The sequence below is a fragment of the Pleuronectes platessa genome, chromosome 17, assembly GCF_947347685.1.
Source record: "Pleuronectes platessa chromosome 17, fPlePla1.1, whole genome shotgun sequence".
NCBI classification, from domain to species: Eukaryota; Metazoa; Chordata; class Actinopteri; order Pleuronectiformes; family Pleuronectidae; genus Pleuronectes; species Pleuronectes platessa.
Window position 1 is genome coordinate 15,222,528 of NC_070642.1, and position 18,970 is coordinate 15,241,497.

The following is an 18,970-nucleotide window of genomic DNA, read 5'->3' on the forward strand; positions in this document are numbered from 1 at the left end:
TCCCAGAGGCGACGCTGCTCCCAGAGGCGACGCTGCTCCCAGACGAGACGCTGCTCCCAAAGGCGACGCTGCTCCCAGAGGCAGCGCTGCTCCCAGAGACGACGCTGCTCCCAAAGGCGACACCTCTGGTCCCAGATTCGACACTTCTGGTCCCAGATGCGACGCTGCTCCCAGATGCGACGCTGCCTTTGGGAGAGACGCTGCTGCTCCCTGAGGTGACACCTCCTGTCCCAGATGCGACACCTCCTGTCCCAGATGCGACGCTGCTCCCAGAGGCGAAGCGGCTCCCAAACGCGACACCTCTGCTCCCAAAGGCGACACTTCTGGTCCCAGATGCGACACCTCTGGTCCCAGATGCGACGCTGCTTTTGGGAGCGTCGCTGCTGCTCCCTGAGGCGAAGACGCTGCTCCCTGAGGCGACGACGCTGCTCCCAGAGGCGGCACTGCTGCTCCCTGATGTGACGCTGCTGCTCCCTGAGGCTACGCTGCTGCTCCCTGAGGCTACGCTGCTGCTCCCTGAGGTGACGCTGCTGCTCCCAGAGGCGACAACGCTGCTCCCAGAGGCGACACCTCTGGTCCCAGATGCGACACCTCTGGTCCCAGATGCGACGCTGCTCCCTGAGGCGACGCTGATGCTCCCAGAAGCGAAGACGCTGATCCCAGAGGTGACGCTGCTCCCAAAGGTGACACCTCCAGTCCCAGATGCGGCACCTCTGGTCCAAGATGCGACGCTGCTCCCAGTGGCGACACTGCCTTTGGGAGTGTCGCTGCTGCTCTCTGAGGCGACGACGCTGCTCCCTGAGGCAACACTGCTGCTCCCTGAGGCGACGCTGCTGCTCCCAGAGGCGACACCTCTGGTCCAAGATGCGAAACCTCTGGTCCCAGATGCGACGCTGCTCCCAGTGGCGATGCTGCCTTTGGGAGCGTCGCTGCTGCTCTCTGAGGCGACGACGCTGCTCCCTGATGCTACGCTGCTGCTCGCTGAGGCAACGCTGCTGCTCCCTGAGGCGACACTGCTGCTCCCTGAGGAGTCGCTGCTGCTCCCTGAGGCGACGCTGCTGCTCGCTGAGGCAACGCTGCTGCTCCCTGAGGCGACTCTGCTGCTCCCTGAGGCGACGCTGCTACTCCCAGAGGCGACGACGCTGCTCCCAGAGGCGACACCTCTGGTCCAAGATGCGACACCTCTGGTCCCAGATGCGACGCTGCTCCCAGAGGCGACGCTGCAACGCTGCTCCCAGAGGCGACGCGGCTCCAAGAAGCGCTGCTCCAAGAGGCGACGCTGCTCCAATAAGAACAGGCGACTGAACCTCCTGTGGTTAAACCTGTAGAGCCAAGAGAAAATGACTCGCAGCCAAGGATAAAAAGGCGATCACCAGCTTGTCCGTGTGAGCCGCCATCTGGAGGAAGGCCTGCAGGCTGCAGACTGACTGCTCACTGGTGACTGTGTGGTGCTGCTGTAAATGCTGATGTGTGATGCACACTTTGATATTTAGTATCTTAATTTAACAGCTATATATTGTTTAATTCTTTATAATAAAGACACTTCTCTATATTGTCTACTGTACGTTTTTATTGCGACTCACAGAAAGGAACCAGGAGCCGGCGTTCAGGTTCGTGGGGCACATCTGAAAGTGCCCCAGCTCCGCCCACTCTCCCAATGTTAACTTCGGCCTGTGTGGTTCACGCTCATTGGCGTTTCCATGGCAACAGTCTTAAGCTTGGGCCGTTGCACCCAGAGCAGAAACGGACGGCAAGAGAGAAGCTTTTCACAGAGCAAGCACACAGACAGAAACACACACGAATCAAATGACTCCAAAACAAGACTATGATGCTTGTGAGTCAAGTTTATTCACACAGACATTCACGCTATGTTGCATATAAAATAAAATACATTTTGCCACAAAGTACGGATATATTGAGCTTTCTGCACAACAGCGCCATCTGGATCTGGTGTGGCAGTGCCCCACGTGCCCCTAATGTAGAAACGCCACTGTGTTTTTGTAAAAGCTCTGCTGCACAATCAAATCATGAACAACACAAAAAGGAAGATTTCAGGGCTGTGAACAAAAAATATATGTATGGGATGATTTCCTGCTTCTTTAAAACAATCTTATCATTTCGTTGATCAGCATTAAAACCACAGCGAGTCTTTTTGAGTCCACTAGGGAAGTTGGATGAATTTGCAGAAATAGTAATAATGTAAAAAAAACATCACAAACCCATCAGATAACAGGTGAAAAGGGTTTCCACTATGAGACAGAGTCAAGGTCCAGTTTACAGGTCAAACCCAGATTAGGGCCAAGACTGGAATAATTTCTGAAATCAACAAACCAACAGTGGCCGAATAAAACTGAACATGAAATTTCAGTCACGTCATAACAAGTGGTCGTGTCTGAATAAAGATGAAGATGAAAATGTAGTATCAAACCTTCACATTGGATGATCCTCCTGAATATGATCACATGACCAAATGTGGCGGAAAGCTTTGAATAAGGAAGATTTCAAAATAAGTATTTCAAAAATGTTTTCCCATCCAGAATACATCAGAACGAAATCCAGCTCAAAAACCCCACTTGTGAAATCTGGAGCAGATTATCAAGGAGAGCGTGAAACCTAGTTTAGATTTGTGAAATACAAAAACACAATAAAGTTCACACAAACGATAAAATGATCGGGACAAGTTCACAGTTTGTTTTCTTATCAACAACAAATTCAATCAGGTAGAGAACAAAAACTCAAAGAAATCAAAAAAATCAATAAAATGTTTGACTGTGAAATCAGGATGAGCAAATCTTCCTGAAATACGTCTCATAGTTATATTACATTATATATCAATCTTAACATCTGAACAGTTCAAGCAGCTTAAGAAATAAAATCAACCGGAGGCTGAATAGTTTACGTTTAGACACATGATGGGAAATTACCTCATATATATTGATTGTTTCTAGTTAAATTCATAATTAAAAGCCTAAGAAGAGAATAATAAAAAAGTTAAAGAGAGAAGTTGAGGCTGATGCTCTTTATTTTTGTTTCTGGTTTCATTTGGTACTCAATCGGCTCATCGGCTGTTAATGTTTTATCAGTTTCCCTTAATTCGCAGAACGAGAACTTGAAATCAGAAGCTTCTAAGGTCAAATCTCTCAATGGCAGCAGCGTCGCCTTTGATAGCAGCGTCGCCTTTGATATCGCTGCTATCAAAGGCTATCAAAGGCGACGCTGCTATCAAAGGCGATGCTGCTATAAAAGGCAAAGCTGCTTCCAAAGGCGACACTGCTTCCAAAGGCGACACTGCTCCCAGAGGCGATGCTGCTCCCAGAGGCGACACTGCTCCCAGAGGCGATGCTGCTCCCAGAGGCGATGCTGCTCTCAAAGGAGACGCTGCTCCCAGAGGCGACGCTGCTCCCAGAGGCGACGCTGCTCTCAAAGGAGACGCTGCTCCCAGAGGCGACGCTACTCCCAGAGGCGATGCTGCTCCCAGAGGCGACGCTGCTCCCAAAGGCGACACTGCTCCCAGATGCGACGCTGCTCCCAGAGGCAGCGCTGCTCCCAGAGACGACGCTGCTCCCAAAGGCGACACCTCTGGTCCCAGATTCGACACTTCTGGTCCCAGATGCGACGCTGCTCCCAGATGCGACGCTGCCTTTGGGAGAGACGCTGCTGCTCCCTGAGGTGACACCTCCTGTCCCAGATGCGACACCTCCTGTCCCAGATGCGACGCTGCTCCCAGAGGCGAAGCGGCTCCCAAACGCGACACCTCTGCTCCCAAAGGCGACACTTCTGGTCCCAGATGCGACACCTCTGGTCCCAGATGCGACGCTGCTTTTGGGAGCGTCGCTGCTGCTCCCTGAGGCGAAGACGCTGCTCCCTGAGGCGACGACGCTGCTCCCAGAGTCGGCACTGCTGCTCCCTGATGTGACGCTGCTGCTCCCTGAGGCTACGCTGCTGCTCCCTGAGGCTACGCTGCTGCTCCCTGAGGTGACGCTGCTGCTCCCAGAGGCGACAACGCTGCTCCCAGAGGCGACACTGCTGCTCCCAGAGGCGACACCTCTGGTCCAAGATGCGAAAACCTCTGGTCCCAGATGCGACGCTGCTCCCAGTGGCGATGCTGCCTTTGGGAGTGTCGCTGCTGCTCTCTGAGGCGACGACGCTGCTCCCTGATGCTACGCTGCTGCTCCCTGAGGCGACACTGCTGCTCCCAGAGGCGACACCTCTGGTCCAAGATGCGAAACCTCTGGTCCCAGATGCGACGCTGCTCCCAGTGGCGATGCTGCCTTTGGGAGTGTCGCTGCTGCTCTCTGAGGCGACGACGCTGCTCCCTGAGGCGACGCTGCTGCTCCCTGAGGCGACGCTGCTACTCCCAGAGGCGACGACGCTGCTCCCAGAGGCGACACCTCTGGTCCAAGATGCGACACCTCTGGTCCCAGATGCGACGCTGCTCTCAGAGGCGACGCTGCTCCAAGAAGCGCTGCTCCCAGAGGCGACGCTGCAACGCTGCTCCCAGAGGCGACGCGGCTCCAAGAAGCGCTGCTCCAAGAGGCGACGCTGCTCCAATAAGAACAGGCGACTGAACCTCCTGTGGTTAAACCTGTAGAGCCAAGAGAAAATGACTCGCAGCCAAGGATAAAAAGGCGATCACCAGCTTGTCCGTGTGAGCCGCCATCTGGAGGAAGGCCTGCAGGCTGCAGACTGACTGCTCACTGGTGACTGTGTGGTGCTGCTGTAAATGCTGATGTGTGATGCACACTTTGATATTTAGTGTCTTAATTTAACAGCTATATATTTTTCAATTCTTTATAATAAAGACACTTCTCTATATTGTCTACTGTATGTTTTTATTGCGACTCACAGAAAGGAACCAGGAGCCGGCGTTCAGGTTCGTGGGGCACATCTGAAAGTGCCCCAGCTCCGCCCACTCTCCCAATGTTAACTTCGGCCTGTGTGGTCCACGCTCATTGGTGTTTCCATGGCAACAGTCTTAAGCTTGGGCCGTTGCCCCCAGAGCAGAAACGGACGGCAAGAGAGAAGCTTTTCACAGAGCAAGCACACAGACAGAAACACACACAAATCAAATGACTCCAAAACAAGACTATGATGCTTGTGAGTCAAGTTTATTCACACAGACATTCACGCTATGTTGCATATAAAATAAAATAAAATATATTCTGCCACAAAGTACAGATGAGTTGAGCTTTCTGCACAACAGCGCCATCTGGATCTGGTGGGGCAGTGCCCCATGTGCCACTAATGTAGAAACGCCACTGCGTCTGATCGTGTTCCGTATTTTTTTTACTGCCAACAAATCCTTTAAAAAGAAAATTATTGATAACTACAATTTTTTCTGAATTGCTTAAACTAATTTTCTGAAAGGTGGGGTTGAGTGACTCTAACACCCAAATTCAATGGCGGAAGAAAAGCTTAAACGCTATTCTTCATGTATTCTCTCACCACAGTGAAAGATCATTTTGTCCCAAACGACAACGTAAACAGTATGATGGGCCTGACCATGGCCTCTCTGCTCATGTCTGAGCAAATCATCCTGTGGAGCTTCAGAAATATGGATGACATTTAGTGTTGTGTGGTCCTCCAGTAAAATGACTGGACCAGTGCATGCTGAGTGGTGGTGTGTCATCGATGACAACAGGGTGGTAGTCGTGTTTAACCTTCGGGGCCTGAGTGTGTTTGTTTTGGAGAATAGGGTTTAACTTTATTCAATAGCACTTCAAAGACAACATTGTTGATCCAAAGTAGTTTTAAAAAATTCAAATGTGATAACAAATAAGCAGTGATAATAAAACTAATGATAACAAGAGCAATCATGATACTACACATCGCAAGAAAAGAATAGGCTTGTTTTGTTTTCAACAACAGGGAATTTGTTGATTTGCTGATTAAGGAAACTTCAATCGTGACAAATAAACTGAAGCCAGAATCTGTGGATTGGGATATCCATGGAAATAAAACTACTGCGTTATAACATTTGGTAAAAGGTTAAACCTCAGAGTGGCGATATGAACGTCTGAAGAACCGAGGATGTACTTTTGTTTGAGTCTCGGAATGGAAAACGCTTCTAAGGCTAAAATAGTGACAGATCATTGGAGACAAAGTCTGTGTTTTACAAGGTTCACATGTTTTTGCATGTAATTGTATGTTACAGTTTGAATAGGGGAATTTGAATGCAACGTAGCAATTATTCCACATATTTAGTCTATTTTAGTCCATAAAATAGGAACATTGGTAATGAAGGGGAGCCAGGTTTAAAAGATTCTGTCTTGTCTCGTCCTTTTGAAAGAGATGAGGATCATTATCAGGAATGCTGTTTGATATTCTTCTTCTCTCAGAACAGAGAGGAGGGCTGAAAGACTCACAAACAGCCTTGTCCTCAGACCATCCTCTTGTGCCACACTGAACCCAGCATGGGTGACAAAACCCTCCTCCTCTAAAGCTGTCTCCAGCGTCAAACATCCTGATGAGGACACATTTGTTGGACTAGTTTGAACAGCAAGTTTCATTTCTAAATTTAAAGCTGATAGTCATTTAATATGTGATCCAAATTGGTGTGTTTTTTACATGCGCCGCAGATAATGAACACAATATGCTTCCAAACTGAATGTAAAGCCTTTCATTTTTATTCATGATCAAGTAACTGGTGAAACAACATTCACAAACATCTTTGGCATCTTTGAGTTCTTCTTATCTGTGAATGGTTTGCATTGGGCTGTCATGAAAACAATACATTCTTCAGGTCCTTTGTGAATCCTTCAACATCCTGATCACATTTACAAAGAAAAACAATTGCAGCATCTCCATCCATCGATCTGTCCGACATCTGATATAAGCGGATTATGTGGCTCATGCACTATTATGTATTTATGTCGTTAAAAGGCAGTCTTGATTGGCACGGGTGTCATAAACACGTTTTGTAAAATACAGTATTAATATATCAGTTTCGCTGCGGAAAGGACCAAAATGCTATTTCAGTTCACCTAAATATCATCGGGAGGAATCCATACAGATGAGTATTCAGTGTTTATACATCCCCAGCGTCCCTGCAGAGAAAGCTGTGGCCTGATGATGAAAAAAGTTTGATGTCCAGATGAAAAAGAAACAATTTAATGACGCCACCTGCAGGTAGAACTGAGGTATTGCATCCATGCACTTTTTCCCTCTTTTTATCATCATCGCTCTAGAGAGAGAGCAGTGGGTCCCTCTGAGAAGCTGTTTGATATCACGAGTCCTCTTCCATGTAGACAAACATGTAGTAGACCAGAGCACTGATGGCCAGCAGAGCAACCGACAGCACCATGTTCCTCCGATTCTCTCCTCGTAATGTCTTCAGCTCCTTGTCTAGGAAAGAATCACAAGATGGGTGCGCAGGCGTTAATGTGCGGTACTGGCAGGCTGCCTCTTGGTACGGCAGAACACATTTAGAGTGGCAGCAGATCTATCTCTGGTAAAGTCTAATTGTTTTATATTTTATCAGTGCGAGTCACCATGTAGAACTGAAAACATGCATGCCTTCTGTAAAATAAATAAAATGTGACAGATATAGCTAAAAATGCTTGTTACTATTGCCATCAGTGTTTTTGCCCATTCACAGTTTTGAATACAAGCACTACTTTGAAAAGTATTTTGTACGTGTTTGTGCAAAGTCATTAACTCAAAGATTAAATGAATTATGTTGAATAAAACTATCAATATGAAGAATTGTTATTAAAAAGTCTCTTCGGTATAAACCTGCACGTGATTGAGTATTTAACAGATGTTTATTAAAGAAATAGTCTGGTAGTAAACATATAGTAGTATATAGTGTACAGGTGAAATGTGCTCTGAACAAAAAGTTCAGTCTCACCTAGTTTCTGCACCCTTTCATTCATGATCCCCATTTCATCTTCCAGCTCCTGCCTGTGGAGGAGAAAAGATGAGACGGAGACAGACGGCTCAATCAGGAGCCTTTAAATCAAAGTCATCCGTGAGGTTTCAGGAGGTATAGATTAAAAAAAACATTTTTCAAGCGAATCAGCATCAGACATCAGATTTTTTAAGGTCAAATGCTGGTTTCAACAACTTCTTAATTTAGGAGCTTTATGACCACAGTGAATGAAATGTAAGACCCATGTCTGGCATGAATGATTTACACGAATAAGGTCAGATAGTCGAGTAGAGAATAACCCCTGGAGATGCCAGGTAATTGATCGATGATGATGTTTTCTTAATTCGCAGCACAGGGTTGAGCTCTCTCAGCCACCGTACAAGTGTAAGTCTGGTCTTGTTCTGTCTCTGACTTGAAAAATAAAACAAACAATCCTTGAGTACAATGTAATAACCTCTTCCTCTTCCTCCTCCTCACCTCTCCCTCTCAGAGAGCTGCTCCTTCCTACTCTTGAACTCCGCCCTCTCCAGGTTGTCATGGCAACGCGTTCGCCTCTCCTCCAATCGATCGATCTTCGATCAAGAGATGAAGTTAATTGATTAAATACATCAATTAATTAAGAACAATAATCACATGAAAGACGCTGCGGATGAATGAGCGACATTTCCACAAGCTGAACGTGAGAACACAGTTCGTAGCAAGCGTTGGCTAAAGAGCTGCTAGCTGGCTAAGGTCAAATAAACCACTTCCGACGTCTCACCTCACTGGCGACGCTGGTTTTCTCTCGTCTTTTGTCTTTAAGTTTTGACATTTTGCGTCAGGACCGCGCGCTGCTGAGCTAGTTGAGGGAAACTGTGACAACGCGGAAGTGCTACGTCTTCTTCTTCGCAATGTTTACCGATTCTGTGAGGGCTCTGCTGCCCCCTGCCGGTCACTACTCGCTGCTGCAGCCGCTTCCTCCTGGTCTAAAGTTACAAATAAAATATCGTCGCGTGAATTATACATCCTCAAGACCTAAACAATGGCAGCAGCAGCCGAAATGGAAACGCACAGTTAATCCTGGGTAGTTTGAGGCTGTGGTTTGGCTGCAGAGCTGCTGCTGGAGGCCTCCTCACACACACACAGGTGAGCACAGCTGAGTTATTGTTGACCGGCTCTAATCGGATTATTTGACCTGAGAGGACACGACGTGTTCAGATGAGAAGGAAAGAGGTGAGGAGGAAGATCTTTCTCACCTCCTCTACCTCATTTCTGTCTTCTTTTTTTTGTTTTTGCAGGGAAGTTAAAAAAAAATGCCTCTCTTCATCAACCGGGACCAGATATTTGCGCACCAGGTTCATCTGCTGGAGCACAAACTGAGGGTAAGTCACTAATGTCCAGTGTGTGGAAGCCTCATCCAGCAACCGAGCACATACACAAGAGTTGCGATGGGCCTTTTACTTTCATCTATTTGTGTTTTCAGAGTAAAGAGGAGCGGATACTGGAGCTGGAGACGGAGAATGCTATTCTTCATCTGAGACTTGCGGACGTAAGAAGATTTATTCTGTCCCTCATCACCCACAGCACAGGCTTAACGGTCTATTCTACTCTGCATTAGCTGTGTCTATCGTCATTAATTCTGTCTTCCTGAATGGCTCAATGGCTTAATATCAATTAACCAGTGTTGTGCAAGTTCACACCTCTCATGAACTAGTTCATAGTTCAGTTCATTTCATAGTTTTAAGGTGGAAAGTGAGAATGAAAGACTTAACTTGTTAAAGAAAACCTTATCCATCACTACCCCTTGCCTTTACTGTCGGAATCTTTATCAGAGTGTAAAAATCCCTCTCTGCTTTCTCTTGCCATCTGTATATGAGACCGAGGGGGGGGGGGGGGGGGGGGCAGACGCCCAATGCGCATGATGGCTGTAGGGTTTTGTGGGATGCCAGGCTCTCATTGGTTGATCAGTTGGCGTATCAAGGGTGAATGAGGAAGGGGAGTGAAGAATACAGTGGTGGATGATAGGAGTGTCAGAGTTACGAACAAGAAGTGTGTCGTGTTCGCTGGATTTTAATAAAGTTACACATGAAGAGAGAAGTTTCCTGTCGTCTATACGCGAGGACGCTACAATATGAACGTGTTCACCGTTCAAATTCATTATTTGTCATTGAGTTGGGTTCAGTTCATCGTTCTCATAGAAGTGAACGTGTTCAATGAGCGCGTTCTTTTGCGTTCGTTCATGCACAACACTTCAATTAACAATGAGTTGTTGGACCAGGGGCTTGAGGACAGTTTTCATATCGGTCCTAATCGATAATGATCACGATAAGTGTCACATTATTTCTGTTATGGTGAGAAATGTAACACTTCCACACTGTGCATGTTCCAGCTGTACTTTTCACACCGTGGCCTGTCATATAACCTACTGGAAAGATCACGTATTTAGTTTTAAAGATGTGTTTTATTTGAGGCACCAAATATCCACATCAACAAAGCCTGGCCAAGTCAGTGTTTTGTGAGAATGGACCAGGTTTCTTTTCGCTCCAGCTATAAGTAACAAGTATCTAATTGTTAGAATGACAGAAAAGGATTCTGTGATGCTGAATACAATAATTATCATTGCAGAGTATCTTGTGTGTCTATATGGGGAACCATCTATTTGTATTCTTCTATGTTCTCAACCACTCAACAGTTGAGGAACAAACCAGACAATCTTATTCCAGTAAATAAGAAGTTAAGAACGAATGAAAAGTATCCAACCCAACTGCATCACATACTGTACTTTGCTTAAATGAGCATGTTGATGTTATATCCTTTTCCAGTGTCTGGTGAAACTACGTCACGACCATGAAGAGGAGACCAAAGCGATGAACCATCATCATCAGCACCAGAGACAGGCACAGAATGAAACCCGGGCCGGCCTCACAAAACTCCTGTCTGGAGTCCAGGTACAGATTCACTGAGCGGGTCGTGTGGAAACAGAAACACACACACACACACACACACACACCAAAGAGTAGAGTCACACATCCCATCTCCACACTTCATTAGTCCTCTGTGTGTTTGTGGCAGGAGGTGAAGCAGGACCTGAGTGAGGTGTTCGGAGTGTATGTGAGTTTTGCCGCCGAGCTGGAGGAGCAGAGCAAGCAGCTGCTGGAGAAAGTGGAGCAAGCCAGCTCCTCCATGAAAGGTCACAGTGGAGATGAGGTGCAGGGTAAGTATCTGAGTGGGTGGAGCCATGAATGTAGCGTCTTTGACATCGTGCACAAGTTTGGTTTCAGGGGGAATGTTTTCCTTGTAGCACAATCTTTCGGGTTTGGGCTTCACAGGGTGGAGCCTGTGTGCAGTGAGTTGAGGCATCCATTACAGTAAGTGCCCTTAATACTGACCTGTAGGATCAGTGCTTTAACAGGACACTGAGTTTGACTGTGGACAGTCGACTGCACAGTGGAGTTCAACTGCACATAAGACGTCAACTCTAACAATAATGTAACAGACAATTGTATTTAAGTCTTTCACATCTATAGTACATGTTAAAGATTGATCAAAACAGAGATATGTCATTTTGGATAACACCCATGCCAACAAAATACGATGACCTACTAAAGTCTACACAAAAAGAAGTCACTTTAAACCTTACAATGAATCTTGCATAGAGAATTGAAGCAGACATTTTATTCTATTCAGTCTGGAAAGAACCCATTTAATTTTGGTGTTGATCCACGAATTCTTCTTTAACTTTCTTTCACATTTGGAGATGAGCTATCGTTCAACATTTTCATTGATTTCTCGGAGAATAATGAATGGTTCTTGATGGGGGAGGGGGGGGGGGGGGGATCTGGTGTGCGATGTGGTGCAGATTCTAATAGGAATCCCTATCTTGTGAATGTTGACGTAGTTTCCTAACAGACTGTTGGGCCTTGGCAGGGGTCTGAGTTCAACTGAGTTCCATTCTAGCTGTCTGGACATTTTTTAAATCGCTTCCTCCTGGTCCTACACTTTCTACCTTTTGCTACCTACAACATCCCTGCTGAATTGGGTGACAGGTTGTGCACTGCCTGTGTGTGTGTGTGTGAGTGTGTGCCAGTAATCCCCCCCCCCCCCCGCCCCCCCCCTTGAGCCAGTCCAAGGTTGACTGTGCTGTCGAGCACCGTCCCGCACAGTCAGCTGGTCTCCACGGCTCTGTCGATAGGCTGATCTGGTCGGGCGCTGTGGCAGACATAAGCCCGAGCTCATGCTGTCCAGGGCATAAGACTCCGGGCCGCTCCGAACAAAGTGGCTTTTCTTGACCTTTTTACTGTTGATGTCTGGTGAAGGAGGAATTTAGAGATTTACCTCCAGTAATCACATCACATGACACTATTACATTCTGTGCTGCTACAAACCCCACCGGCTTGTGACCTTGACTACTCGCTGTTTTTTTCGTTGTAGTTGTTGAACTATATATTTGACTCTTTGCTTTGAACATTTCAAAAAGTAACGGAAGGTTTATTAACCATCCGTTAGGTTTAAGATTTTTTGGGGTGCATTTCACCCAATGGGCCCCCTTCCAGCTCACCCAGTCTGCAATCTATTCTAAATTGGATTCCACGGGCACCATTTCAATTTTTGTTTTGAATGGGCCATTTTTCTTTCATCAGACAAAACTATGGTCTTGCAACAGCGGATCATTTTACTGACCTTGTCTCGCACATTTAATAAAATTTATTGAGAACATAGCAAAATAAGAAATAATAAACTTAACTTTCTGTGGAAGAAGATATTTAACCGGTTTATCTACCGTTATGTCATTTGTGTGTGCATATGTGTGTGAGAATGGGCAAGTTTGGTGCCAGGTGTGTATTCAAGTGTGATGGAGCCATGTCCAATGCATCAGAGAAGCCAGTGGTGTATTCTTGTTTGTCTAAAAGTAAACTTTCTACCTCCCTCACTCAGACCTGCAGGCCCGTGTTGCAGCTCTGGAGCGCTCTCTGGAGGAGGAGAAGGAGAGGTGCAGGACAGAGAGGCAGAGGAGGCAAGAACTTCACAACACAGTGGTGGTGAGGAGATCATATTTGTTTCCACACTGGCCAGAGGTAAAGGGTTGTGTGTACTAGAAGAACTGCAGCAAATCAACAGTTTCTTCTTTGTGTTGCTGCAGGAGCTGAGAGGTAACATCAGAGTTCACTGCAGGGTGCGACCTGTTCTGTCCTTTGACCACGTCCAGTCCTCCACCTCTGGATCAGGGTGGGTCAGCACCATAAAATACAGAATGATAAATGAAGGTAATCCAATGTTAACACTGTACTTCTTTTCACCTTTAGTCCTGCCTCATCTGAGGAAGTGGTCTACGCGATCAGTGATGTGAGTGTCAGACTCGAATATTTTATCTGGTTGCTATTAACTCAACTCAACATTCCTAATCAGTTGTTTTTCCTAATTTTTGTGTTTTCAGGACACGGTGATGGTGAATTGCCTGAAGCCCGGGATGCCAGTGCAAAACAAGATGTTTGAGTTTGAGAGGTAAAATAATCACACTTTATTTTTATGGCAATTTTCATACAAACAATGTTTCAAAGTTCTTTAAAGAATAAAATAAATATAAACAATATCACCACCCATCAAAGTTAAGATATGAAATTGTGAAGATAAAATAATAATACTCAAAAGAGACGTGAAAAGGATAAAGAAGTAGAAGCAAACTTTGAAGCAGTCTAGGACGTCTAAAGGTTAATAAATAAAATTCAATTAAAAGCCTAAAAGTAAAAAGTTAGATCTTGAGTTTGCTTTTCAAAACATCCACGTTCTGCACAGTGCACATTACTGTTAGATGTTTTTCTAATGATATTTAGCGGTCACTGTGCTCACGTTGTTTCCTCCAGGGTTCATGGACCAGAGGACTCCCAGGACACAGTGTTTGAGGAAGTCAAGCCCCTGATTACATCCCTGCTGGACGGGTAGGTGTTAAACAATACAAATACCCCCACCCTGTGGGAACTGAGGGATTCCAGGTGAAGAACAAAGGGAACCAAATAAATGTCAAACAAAAAAATATGATTTTAATGGCTTCGGCATTAAATGGAATGCCGCTTCCTCCCCGGCAGCTATAATGTGTGTATCATGGCGTACGGACAAACAGGAAGTGGGAAGACTCACACCATGATGGGATCGCACTCGTCAGACGTGTCCTCAACGGTGGAGCAGGAGGCCCAGCAGGGTGTCATCCCCCAGGCTGCTGCTGAGCTCTTTCGGTGAGAGACACTGGACTCTTTATTCACTTATTGTTAAATTTACAGTGAAATTCCTGAATTCAAGAGGATTTCGTGCTCGGGCCCTGTGTTGTTTATCTGTGTATTTCTTCCTGTGTGTGACCCAGGTTGATCTCTGAGAAGCCTGCAGGGAGCCACACAGTGGAGGTGTCAGTGATGGAGGTGTACAACAACGACGTGTATGACCTGCTGGCTAAAGACGGGCAGGGGAACCAGCGCAGGGACGTCATCACCACCTCCTCTGGTACCAGCCAGGTTCCCTCCCTGACACACGAGTGAGTACTGCCTGTTTGTGTGGGATTATAGACTGTGAGTGGCATGTGGTAGTTTAGGAGGTGCAGTCATTTTTAAAGCTCTACTTATCAATACATCTTTTAAATAGTATACTGGAAAAACTGATGTTGTCAGATCCGGGAACATGATTTGTTGCGTCAGGTAGATTTTCCTCGGCTCCCATCAACTCCCATGATCCCGTGCTGCTTCACACTGTCTTTTGTTAAATTGTTTTCATGTGAGAGATGTCGAGCAGCCAATTCTACACACTGTATGTTTAAGGTCAGTGTGTGCTTCCTGCCCAAATGCCAGCTGATGGCGTGTGTGTTTCACTTCTCTGCATGTTTCACAGACCGGTGGGCAGCGCCTCCGAGGTGATGCAGATCATCAGCAGCATTCTGAAGCTCAGGGCTCACTGTCCCACCCTGGTTCACACTGAATCTTCACGCTCTCACCTCATTGTTACCCTCACCATTTCCTCCAAGAGTCCCAATGCACTGGCCCTGGGTGAGACACACACAGACTCCTTTTAGTACATTAGTAACAACCGATGGCCACATATTCCTGTATCGTAACTTTCTATCTCTCCCATTCAGCCCGCAGGCTGCAGAGCGCCAAGAAGGACATGCAGCGCTCCCCTCAGAAGGAGTGGTGGAGCCCACGCTGCCGCCGGGCCGACCTCACGGCCCGCTACCCATCTGACGAGCTCCTGGCAAGCTCCGCCTCCTCTCCCTGCCCCTCACCTTGCCTTTCCCCGTGTCCCTCCCCCAGACCCAGTATCTCACAGGCCCCATTCAGGACCAAGCTGCAGCTGGTGGATCTGGCAGGGAGTGAGTGTGTCGGTGAGTGTCGGGCCTCTGTGCTCTGGGATGTTCTCTGGATTCCTTCTCCAGGAAAATACAGATTCTTAAACAGTACAGTGTGCTCCCTTTAAAGCCAGATTGACTAAGGTGTTTCATACAAGGCCTCCTAAATCCAATCGGCAGTATTGACAGAAAAGGGATTGATGACAGGACATGTTTAAATGTGAACAGGTTTCAGTTATTGTGATCTCAAAAGGTTTTTAGTTGAGATTTTAAACACAAAATCATTCACAGGTTCACAGAGCAAGTAAATCTGAAGATGGAAAACAGTCGATTGAAGCTGGTACAACCGATGTGTGTGTGTGTGTGTGTCAGGTATGTCTGGAGTGACGGGCGCTGCTCTGTGGGAGGTGTCCTGTATAAACCGCAGCCTCTCCGCTCTGTCTGACGTCCTGGGAGCTCTGGCCGAGCAGAGACCACACATCCCTTACAGGAACAGCAAGCTGACCCATCTACTTCAGGATGCCATAGGTGACACACACACACACACACACACACACACACACACAAACGTTCCTTCTTCCATATGACCTGTGCATCCTATGTCTTTTCCCACCCCACAGTGTTGTCTCATCCATCTTAGAGATTCCACACATTAGTATTCTATTCACAAACACCTTTTAAACTTACTTCATGTCTCTCTCCATCTTGTCCTCTAGGTGGCGATGCCAAGCTGCTGGTGATGCTGTGCGTCTCTCCCACGCAGCGCTACGTCACCGAGTCGCTGCAGTCCCTGGGATTGGGCACGCGCGCACGCCAGGTCCAGAAGGAGCTGCCTCGACGGAAGAGTAACACACTCAAAGTTAAGTGACGACATCAGGACAATTTGCCCTGTTGATACAGACCGGAGGGTTATAAGGTGCAAAATGAGTTACATTGATTTTACATTGAGTATTTAGTGCATACCTGTACCTGTGGGGAAGAAATCAAAGTGCCCAGCCTTAAACAATATGACTTAATGCAGTTATTAGAAATCTTTCCTAGTCACTGGGTTACACGGTGCTGCGTACTCATTGGTATCAACATCCTAAACTGTACAACAATAAAAACAATATTAGCCTGATATAAATACTTTTCTTAACCCTTCGTACAGATTTGAATACATTGGTTGGTGGCTTAAATAGGAAATGTGTTGTGTGTGGGTATTATTTATGTTTTTAAATAGAACTGGGTGGTGTCATCTATGTTTTTAAAAGACTTTTCACAAATAGATGAATTCAAATAGATCTTGGTTTTAAGCCTATTTCAGGAAAGATAGGCCAAATGAAACTGCTGAAACTTTATCATACACATGCTGAGCCTGGTTTTAGCCCAGTTGCTGGTTTAGCAGTAAATGACAGAACAATTTTACACAGGTGGGACTTTAATAATTGAATTGACCTTTGAACCTTTGTTTTTAGTACCATGTTTTTCCATAGTATTACGATGTAGCTCATTCCAATAGTGAATAGTGCTGTAAAGCTTTTTGACTCGGGTATTCTTATTTATTATTAATGCTGTAAATAATTGAAATATACGCTGCTCATGCTATGCCTTCTATTTTTTAGTATTTTGATGCATCAATGTTTATACAGTGTTTATATAACGTTCTCATGTATTCTGTCTGTAATCATGAACCCCTTTTTGTAACACATCACAAATCATTCAACCACATTGATTGAACTGTCTCAGTAGAAAATAGAATAATAGAATCATTGATATTCTATAATAAACAGCTGATGCGCAGATATGTTTCCCTGTTTGTTTCCGTGTGTTTCATAAAGTGAAGATTGTTCCATCACTGCTCTATGTTATTAAGAAGGGAAATTCTGCATGAGCAAAATTCAAATACAAATCTGCCAAACTGGTCGTCCAGCGTGGCAGCTCCTATCAGATTGATGATTATTTAAGATAAGTTATTTCTGGTCTGTTGTTGGGGAGAATTTCCTCCAAGGTGAAACCGCTGGACACGTCCCAGCATGAGAATAGAACAACACACCGTCGCTGGTTATTAAATCTTCTTCATCATCTCCCCTGAGACAAACACACTCACATTTTAATGGGCGTCCACTCATCAGCATATACTGTAAACTGCAATGAGAACTCTGTACAGTGTATTCAAGTTCTATTTCATACAGTCCCCACGCTGCCATGTGTCTGAACCACAGACGTCAAGTGCCGCCCTGACATGAAAGCTGAAAAGCGTGTTTACGAAAGTGGAGATTTCAAATACAGAGTGAGGATGTGATTATAACAAGAGTGACACTTATACAAAAAAAACTCCTGGAGCAGCTTCTGTTTATAGAGCTGAGGAGCGGGAAGGTGAGAAGACGAGAGAAAGGGAGAAGAGGTGGAAAGGAAATGAGACGAGAGAGAAACAGGAAACACGAGGAGGTGAGAATGAAGTGTGACAGCGCATGACACTGAACTTGCGATTTTCATTCTTTATCCTGCATCTGACAAATAAAATACAAGATACTGTCTAACAGGAGGATCCAGACGTGGATTATTTGTCCCACAGATAAACTGGAGGATCAGTCTCAGCTGTTCATAGTTGATCAGACTTGAGTCAATTAATTACAGGGATTTTGTTTAGGTAATAATCCTCATCTGTTGGATTATAACAGTTTAAGGAACAGTAGATAAATGTCTCGCTGTGATGGAGTACATCAAACGGCTTGTAATGCAAATACATCTAACTCATCAAATGTTAAAACCCACGTCATTTCAAATGATTTACTTTTGGTTTCATTCGTCTAATATCAACAACTTTTACTTTATTGTCATTATTCAACATAATAATGTGAATATTTCTAATCGTCGCTGTAAGAACTGGAGTCATTAGTGTCAACAGAAGATTGTCAGGGTCCGATCAGAAGAAGGAAACTTCTGGATCATTCAGAAATGGGCAGAGCATTATGGAGGTAGGACGTGACGTATAACTTCTGCTGAGGAAATCAACTGTTTTTGTTTCCAGCACATCGACAAGGACGCCAACCATTTCACCAAAAGCTCTTAAAACTCACTGTCTCTCCCAATTGAGACAGATTTTTTCTTGGACATTGACATTCTCACATGCAGCCCCTCCGGATAATTTCAGGAAAATATGAGGACATCAGTGTAGGTCTGAAAGCAGCTTGGGTAAAATGATGTCGAGCTTAACAAGTCAGGAGGCAGATAAATGTGTATGAAGCAGCACATTTCCAGCTAGAGACACATTATAAGCTTTGAAGAGCAAATCAAATCAACCCTGTTTATAAGAACTCAGCTCCACAACAAACCCCAAACGTGTAGCGCTGAAACATAACATTAGATTTTTATTAATTCAAGCAAACTGTTACAGTCAACAGTTACATAAGTTACATGGTTTACAGTATTGATCTAATCTTTTTCTTTTTTTTCAAACCAGGGTTACTGTCCACCCCCCGTCCCTTTGCCCTCCCCCCCCATCCACCCTCCCCACTCCCAAACATAGAAACAGCAAATCCATACAAGCGCAGGCAAGTAAGTAGTAACAGCACAATACATTCATCAACTCAACGATACGTTTTTGTACGAACAATAAGGCAAGTAGAAGAAAGAACGAACGGACGAACGGAAAAAGATGGCAGACATTTGCTTTGAAATGAGCCACAGCAAGGCATGACGTGTCCTCCTCCTCTTAGGCCTGAAGGGGGAGCGATCGTGCCCTAATTTCTTCTTCGGAACAACAGTTGCTGCTGTGGGACTGAACGAGGTAAGGCTTCTCGATAGTGGGC

General features: G+C 45.6%; 2 protein-coding genes across 3 annotated transcripts; one reads left to right on the forward strand and one right to left on the reverse strand.

Moving 5' to 3' along the window:
* Window positions 1-6,604: 6,604 nt before the first annotated feature.
* On the reverse strand, window positions 6,605-8,769 carry ccdc167 (coiled-coil domain containing 167). Of its 2 annotated transcripts, none has more exons than XM_053445110.1 (4): window positions 8,631-8,769; window positions 8,348-8,442; window positions 7,850-7,902; window positions 6,605-7,344 (listed from the first exon to the last, which is right to left on the reverse strand). In XM_053445110.1, the coding sequence occupies exons 1-4, from the start codon at window positions 8,679-8,681 to the stop codon at window positions 7,226-7,228; spliced, it is 318 nt and encodes a 105-aa protein (XP_053301085.1). In that variant the 5' UTR covers window positions 8,682-8,769; the 3' UTR covers window positions 6,605-7,225. The 2 variants fall into 2 exon arrangements, with proteins under 2 accessions (XP_053301085.1, XP_053301083.1); XM_053445108.1 differs by having other exon boundaries at window positions 7,850-7,950.
* Window positions 8,770-8,833: 64 nt separating this feature from the next.
* Window positions 8,834-16,960, forward strand: kif25 (kinesin family member 25). Its single transcript, XM_053445541.1, has 16 exons — window positions 8,834-8,995; window positions 9,148-9,231; window positions 9,333-9,398; window positions 10,672-10,797; window positions 10,922-11,063; window positions 12,785-12,888; window positions 12,990-13,075; window positions 13,153-13,192; window positions 13,284-13,351; window positions 13,711-13,785; window positions 13,933-14,079; window positions 14,205-14,372; window positions 14,723-14,877; window positions 14,967-15,212; window positions 15,549-15,704; window positions 15,893-16,960. The coding sequence occupies exons 2-16, from the start codon at window positions 9,163-9,165 to the stop codon at window positions 16,042-16,044; spliced, it is 1,800 nt and encodes a 599-aa protein (XP_053301516.1). The 5' UTR covers window positions 8,834-8,995; window positions 9,148-9,162; the 3' UTR covers window positions 16,045-16,960.
* Window positions 16,961-18,970: the final 2,010 nt, after the last annotated feature.